Source organism: Pygoscelis adeliae, unplaced genomic scaffold, assembly GCF_000699105.1.
Source record: "Pygoscelis adeliae isolate BGI_AS28 unplaced genomic scaffold, ASM69910v1 Scaffold199, whole genome shotgun sequence".
Lineage (NCBI taxonomy): Eukaryota > Metazoa > Chordata > Aves > Sphenisciformes > Spheniscidae > Pygoscelis > Pygoscelis adeliae.
In genome coordinates this window covers 1,152,351-1,160,452 of record NW_008825495.1, presented here as the reverse complement: position 1 = coordinate 1,160,452, position 8,102 = coordinate 1,152,351, and the positions used below count along the sequence as shown (strand labels likewise).

The 8,102-nt window shown below is 46.9% G+C and overlaps 1 protein-coding gene across 1 annotated transcript in view; it reads right to left on the bottom strand.

Annotated features, from left to right (window-relative positions):
• The window catches only part of TGM4 (transglutaminase 4), a 23,466-nt gene extending 23,164 nt beyond the window's left edge, over positions 1 to 302 (bottom strand). Inside the window, exon 1 of the mRNA XM_009331339.1 lies at positions 5 to 302. Within this exon, the coding sequence (XP_009329614.1) occupies positions 5 to 302 (298 nt within the window). The remainder of the gene's footprint in view (positions 1 to 4) is intronic.
• Positions 303 to 8,102: the final 7,800 nt, after the last annotated feature.

Below are 8,102 nucleotides of genomic sequence, written 5' to 3'. Positions count from 1 at the left end.
GCACTTGTGACAGGTTGCCAGTTTGAAAAGGAGCTATTTCCCACCACCCTCTGGGTGCGGCCTGTCAGCCAGTTGCCCACCCACCGCACAGACCGCTTGTCTAGACCGTAACGCATCAGTTTCTCTAGGAGGAGGCTGTGGGAAACCATATCGAAAGCCTTGGAGAAATCCAGGTAGACGATGTCCACCGCTCGCCCCACATCAACCAAGCAGGTTACTTTGTTGTAGAAGGTGATCAGGTCTGTCAAGCACGATTTGTCCTTGGTGAATCTGTGCTGGCTTTTCCCAATCACATGCTTCATTTGACTTGTGACAGCCCCCAGGAGGATTCATTCCATAACATTCCAAGGGACTGAAGTAAGACTGATGGGCCTATAATTTCCTGGATCCTCCTTTAAGCCCTTCTTGTAAATGGGGGTGACATTAGCCTTCTTCCAGTCTTCTGGAATGTCCCCCGATCTCCACTTTTCAAAGATTATGGAGAGTGGCCTTGCAACGATGTCAGCCAGCTCTCTTAACACCCTTGGGTGTTAATGTAATGTACTGACCTCCATTTTTTATAACCATCTAAGGCTTCACGTTGCTTCTGTTTTGTCTTTTTTTTTAATATGTCCAGTCAGAGTAAGACTCAAAATAAAACACAGATCAAAAGCACCACAGGTTTCCTTTTCAGCACTCTGGAAAGGTGAACTAATCCTTCCAGTTGCCCTGCAAAGTTTCTCCAAGGTGCCAAGGGGTGAGCAGTGCATCTGCCAAGGTACACATACATACAGCCCATGTCTGGGTCCTGAGTATCACCACGGTGAGGAGGTGCCTTCCACTGACCACAGCTGGACTGCTCCCACATGTACCATCTAGTACGTGTTGAGTCCTTTCTGAATCACAGCCTAAGGAACGGTAAGTAATGAGATGTCTTGGGGGGTTAAAAAGAAAAAAACGCACAGACAGAGAACAGCCGAGGGTCTGGTCCATCTCTTTTGAGCTGGACCTTACTCGAGGTGCTACGTTAGCCCTCCCCTCACCATTTCATTACGCTTGTATCTTGGACATTAAGAATTTCCTAGTAGTGACACGCATCTCATCCAGGTAATGACCCCGACATGTTGTGCAGCTGTTACTCTGAAAGGAGTGTTGATCTGATCACTTCTCACTCATGTACACCAACCATGGGCCGTGACAGTGGCCTGTCAGCTACACCCCGAGGGCATCCCATGTTCCCAGCAGACAGATTCTCTTCTAATCTTACATGAGCCAACTTGTGGCAGGCAATCAGATGTCAGGGGTTGACGCAAAATGGCCAAGCCCACATCTTAACTGATGCCAAGTCATCTGGCCTGAGCCACCTGGTAATGAGTTTCTCACTGGCAAATACCAGAGAAGTAATTGATGCCAATAAAATTATTACAGAAATTCCATTGTTTCCTTCTCACTTGTCGTGGTTTAACCTCAGTTGGCAACTGAGCACCACACAGCTGCTTGCTCACTCCGCCCCCGCCGCCCCGGTGGGATGGGGGAGAGAATTGGAAGAGTAGAAGTGAGAAAAACTTGTGGGTTGAGATAAAAACAGTTTAATAATTGAAATAAAATAACAATAATAACAATAATAATGATGATGGTGATGATGATGTAATAATAAGAATATACAAAGCAAGTGATGCACAGATGCACAGCGCAATTGCTCACCACCCACCAACTGACGCCCAGCCGGTCCCTGAGCTTTGGGTCAGCTGTCCTGGCTGTGCCCCCTCCCAGCTTCTTGTGCACCCCCAGCCTTCTCAGTTGGTAGACCATGGGAAGCTGAAAAGTCCTTGGCTAGTGTAAGCATTACCTAGCAACAACTAAAACATCGGTGTGTTACCAACATTGTTCTCATCCTAAATCCAAAACACAGCACTGTACCAGCTACTAGGAAGGAAATTAACTCTATCCCTGCTGAAAACAGGACAGCACTGAACCTTGAAAGAGGGGTTTTGGACCTAAAGTTAAGGATGTAGGTGACTGACTAGCTTTGGGCATTTACCTCCAGAAGGAATGAAAACCATATTGCTCTGTGCCCAACCCAGCACCACCCAGGGAGTCTGCTCCTGAATAAGGCAAAGACAAAGATAAAACAGAGACCACAACTACACCTATACCAAATGTAGGCTTATGGCCTTCTGATCCTTACTCAGGCAAAACACTCTTGTGTAGCACTTTCCCTGCTCTGAAAGAGAAGTCCTATGGTCATCACAGGAAAGTGAGGTTTTAGGCCAGGCCATCTTGGAAAAATACAGAGCTGCTTTAACAGCAACCAAAAATGCTATAATGTTAAAATATCTTTTCTGGTTATTTTTCAACATCCCTTTCTCCTTCCCTGGTTGAGATGCAAGAGGCAAAACTGCCAAATCAGTACAGATATAGGGAGCAACTATGTGAAAGGTTGAACTTGGGATTTCAGTACTATGACTGCTTGATCCTCAACTCTGGTACAACTGTTGCACTGGAAACACCGAAATAAGCATGCTCTATTTCTGAGAAGATTATATTATGTATTGGACTAAAATAACTCAGGGTAAGGTACTTCTGCTTCTCAGCAAAACACTTCCTCAGAATTTTGTACAAGAAATGACAAAAAAAGATCTCTCTCATGTCACTTCTTCCAGCCAGCAGCTTTCTTTTTAATAAAATTGCCTCCTTTTTGAACCCGAGGAACCTGCCAGCGTCTGCTGCACCTGGTGGGCAGGAGTTCCTCAGCTGAATGAAACACTGTAGGAGAAGGAAGGTTCTTTGGCGTTGAAGCTGCTGCTTGCTAGCTTCCCCTGAGGCCCCCATTCTTGTGGTAGAGGAGACAGTCAACAGCTATGCCAGCTTACTTTCTCCATGCAACTCACAGTCTTCTCAGGCCCCGTTACAAACCACCACTGTCTCTTTTCCACACTGAATGGTCCTAGCCTGCTAACTCCTTCCTCACACCTTCGTCCCACCCCACCAAGAGACCCAAGATGGGGACCCAAGGGTCCCAAGATGGGGACCCAAGATCGCCCCCGCCGTGCGATCCTGCAGCCCGCAGTGTGCGCTCGGAAAGGCTCCAACGGGGTGGGTGCAGTTACTCCAGGGCTGTATCTATCTACCTTACTGCCACTGAACCATGAACTAGCTTCGAGTGTGCATGTATGACCACATTGACTGATTGCAGTGTGGACACATATCCACAGACTACACCTAAAGCAAACAATATGAAAAGGTATGAGGAAAAATAAAGCAAAAGAGGGCTGCAAAAAAAAAAAATGGTAAGGCCAAGGAAATTAATAGCACAAATATTGAATCAGGGATGAAATAGTTTATCCATATATTAAAAACAGCTTCAGAAAACAAGGAAAATACTGACAGAATACCTTCCCACCTATAGGGTATGTGTTTGGTTGAACATGTCTAAATGGGAAAACAGAAACTTGCATGCCAGTGTCTTCAAGTAACATTTCTTTCTGCAGGGGTGGTGTGGCAGCTTTTCCCATTTGTCTGTGTGGGTGTGCGTGTGTCTATATACATATAGATGTACACAACCCACAAACTACAGGTCAGATCATGCCATGCCACGTCCCCACCAGCCAGCAGCGCGACTGCAATCCCTATGTGATGGGAAGGGAGAACCTTCCTAGACCAGTAGGACTGGCAGGAAGGAGCCGGTCCTGCTCAGCGCTGGAGACCTGGCTCACATGCCGCATGGGAGAGAACCCAAAGCACGGCAGGTGCAAAGGCTTTGGCCCACCCCTGGACACGTGGATGTCACATGCGGTAGCCTCCTTGGTACGGTGAGATTGACCGAGGGCAAGGATCTGTGGTTATTTGTCCTGAAAAGCAACCAAGCCAGCATACTCTTGCTCACCCCTCTTCGCAGCATCCAGGCCATTGCCCTTCACAGCAGCATGAGATGCTCTCACCTTGCGGACAGATGGAGTAGCTCCATGCCCACCAGCGTTTCTTAGGAAGCGTTTTTGTGCAGTGCTGGTTCCTGGCAGAGCCATGCCTGTGAGTTGCCTAACTCAGGAATGTCTTGAAGGGAATGAGTCATTCAAAATACATGAATTGGATATCCTTATCTGGATAAGGAAACAGTCACTTAGCAGTGGGAAATGTCACATCTGTAATGCCTCATCCTTCCCTGGGGCACTGCTCATTTCTCCCCAAGCGTTGCCTTAACTTACTGAAAGCAATTAGGTTTGAAGCCCTGGCTGATGGTCAGACTGTGCACACACCCCAAGAGCAGGTCACGGTGCCAAGCAGAGTTGTTCAACTCTTACCTCTTGCTACAAAAACGAAAAGGCTCCACTTTTGTCAGGGGAGGAGGTGAGCTGCTCACACGGCCAAGCCCCAGCCCCAACTTGCACAGGCAGGGTGAAACCCCAGCCTGTAGCAGCCTCTGAGCCAAGCAAGATTGAGCAATGGGTTCAAAATGTACGTGCCTCCAAAAAGCAGTGGTACCATCTGCCACACCCCACTTACTACCACTTTTTTTTTCTCTTTCCAAGTCCCAAGGCACAACCTGTGCCTGTTGCCTCTTCTTGTTCTGGCCATTTCTACGGAACGGAGCTTGGCTCCGTTGCCTCTGTAACTCCTCTCCAAGCACGTGTCGGCTGCTATCAGGTCAGTCTGAGCCTCTCTATCTCCAACAAGCCCACGTCCCTCAGCCTCTCCTTGTAGGCCCCTGCCATCTTGGAATCCTTCTGCCAGATGAGTTTCCCAACACCCTCTTGGGGTCCAGTGCTGGAAACAACATCCCAGGTACAGCCATTGACTACATCAGGGCCCTGAGGGCACCGCTGGGACTGACTGTCCCTGCCCGGCCCCTGGGGCCTCCCCCCGACCATGCCCATGGCCCAGGACCCCCTTTCAGATTTTACAGGCAAATCGCTGACCTCTTTTGGGGTGTTAAAGTATCTAGAAACAGACTTGCCTTAGAAAGGGCACTGAAACACCTAGCCCAACAACCATCTTCCACCTGAAGCCAGGTGTTGCTTTGCAGTCTAAAATACTTTGTTTCTTCCTCAGGACCACATTTTCAGAAATGTTGTCTTCTTGCAATCCTTCCCTTTAAAAAGTGACATGGCGCAACACCCCCCACACTTGATTTTTAGAGGCAAACTCCTGGCTCTCCTGGGAAGGCTTTTACCACTGACTTGAGCTCACCCCAGACTTTTCTCCCAAGACCAAGCGAGCTGCAGGCACCGTGTGGTTTGCTGTGGACAAGTGCCCACCCTGCACAACTCCCCTCTGCAGCTCTCAAACCCCCAAAATGAAGGCTTGCTGCTGCTCTTCTGCAGAAGGTGAGCAGAGCACCTGGCACCACAAACACATCAGGATTAGTACCCATTTATTCTTAACTTCATGTTTTTTCTGTGACAGCCAAGGTCAGAGCCTTGGCACCACTCTTTTGGCAGTTAAGCAACTATGACTTCCTTCTTCCCTCACCACTTGCAATATTTTAGGGGAATTAAGTGTGTGTGAAACACCCTTGCAATGTCATCAGTATTTAAGGTCTCTGAAGGGTCAACACAGGGCACTGAATGAAATTCCTTGGAAATTTTAAATATACCAAACTTGGCAGAATAATCTACCAAACTTATTTATTGCATCTACTTCTACTACTTACCACCTGGGCAAACATATTGTCCTTCAAGTTATTTTGATATATGCTGTGACCGAGATGTTGTACAAACCTTCCAAGTGTCAGTGGCTCCGTGTGTCCTGGTCGTGTGGTGCTCAGTTGCCGACTGAGGTTAAACCACAACACTGTGTCAATGACAACAGGGACATTTCTCAGGTTTCCTGTGTAGTTCCTTATCTAATCAGTCAAACTACGCTTTGAAGTTCAACTGCAACTATAATTTCATTTGGCTTTGTTCCTTGTAAAGTTATACAAGGTATTATTTACCTCAGAATTTAATACTCTTGGACCTTGTTTATACAACAGATTTTTCAAAATGCTTCCCACCATTAATTCAAGAATACTTACTTCAGTCTTCACGAGCGACATTGTGAGCCTTGCTGTTAACCATGCACCTGCTGCTTCTACTGTTAAAGCGTGACATGGTATAGCCCTGCTTAAGGAAAATCTGATGAACAGGATGCTGAAAAATTAGGGTTGTGTTTGAGAATAAGAGGAAGGTGAGAAAGACTCATTACAGCCAATGCCTGGGACATGTGCAAACAAAAGTGTATTTCGCTGGAATTTGAGCGGAAATGTGTGCCCGAGACTCTTCTCTAAAAATACCTCAGCTCAAGTGTGCAAAAACTCCACGCAAGCACACTACTGTAGTTCCCGCATAAGGATAACCCACCTTCTGCCCTGGTAAATCAAGGTCTTATGGTTGGCCATGATCTTCAGCCACCTTACAAGGTCTACCACATTTGAACTCTTCAAACACAGCTCGCTCATTAGTCTCACATCAATTTTTTGTGTGCGTGTGGTCTAAAATATCTGTAAATATTAAATTTCAGCCACTGAGCTTTGGACAGTGTTTTAATTTGGTTATGCCGGCACCACTTTTTGAGATCACCTCCAGCTGCGTTTTGGATGACCACACATGCTGACAAGCAACACCAGCAGATATGGGCCAAACCCTGTGTACATGGAGGGGAGGGATTCTGCCAAAAAATGCACCCTGCTCAGCAATCTGTTCCTTCCACAGGAATTGGAGGAAAACTCACTTCCGTTCCCAACTTCAAGTATTTATGACAGCGAATTTACAGCCCTAGTTTATGTTCTTCCTCCTTTAAAGTGAGCAACACCAAGTAAAACACTGCCCACACTTTCTGCACATATGCAAACATCTCCTAGACCTTGACTTCCAACAATGACTGTAATAAAGAAATGTCAGTTTTGAGATAGTCCATGTTAAAAAACTTTCCAAAAGGTTTGTTAGGAGGAGGGGCAACAGCCAAATTAACCAGAGAGGAGAGAGTCTGGTCCTTCTGCCGTTTGCACAAAGGCAGCAATGGCTTACAGCTGGCTGAGAGTTAATAACAAAGACAAACAAATCAGGCTTGCAGCCTTCATTATTTCTCCATCATGTACAAAGGTCCAAGGAGACTTGATGTATTTAGAAATACATAGTTCCCGGTTGTCATCTCCAAAGACCTATGAGGGATGCTGGGTCACTGCATCAAGTCCCAGCTTCCCAGGCAGCCAGATGTGTCTCGCTCTTTCTATCTGTGCTGCTACCCAAAGAGCTCCCCAGGTGCAAAGACCATGTTGGTAAGGAGGAAAGGCACTTGGAGCACTCTGCCCTCTTCCCCACCACATAGGCAGCTCCTCTCTTTGGAGCGGAAGACTTATGAACCCACTGAGGGGAGAGGGAAAGGCCTTGTCCCTCTTGGGACACGGCTGCCTGATGTGATGAGTTAGACCCTCTTGAAGCAGGGGACCTGGAGCAAACAGCTCCTGGCCTATTCTGGGGGACACCGACTTTTCGTCTTTCCGATATGAAGAAGGAAAAGGCACGAACCCAACTCCAGTGGCATTTCCACCCACAAGTCCATTTTTACGCTCCTGCTGGACATGGCGCAGATCTGCCAGTCATGACAAACCTGACAGGTTCTCATATGGAGGCTCACAGAAATGTGTCCTTAGGTTTGCTGCACATGCAACAACCGTGACTCACTTTCTGTGGTTACAAGACACAGACAACCTGGCAAGCCCAGAGCAAACAAGTGATATTACCAGCATGACACATACATTTATAGGCATCATTATATTTTTCGATTAGGATCGCAACTAAAAAATTTCCAAGTAAAAGAGGATGTGTGGGCATGGGAAAGAAGTTGGTATCTTAGAAAAGATGATTCCTGACACATGCACTGTGTCGACAGGCATCTCATCCTGACCACTGAGTAATCACTGACCCATGATTTAGTAGATGTGTGGGTACCAGTGATCTGGTTGATTACATCGCACGAATGGAAATCAGCATCATCCAGAGTTGTAAAAAAAAAGTTGCTTGAGAAACTCCATTTTACCAAACGTTAAAGCGATTGCCAACTTAAGCGGGGGGATGGGGATGTGTTGAACATGGACACTCTCAGTGAAAGCAGCTGCCTGTTCACATGCAGCCTGTTGTATTCTC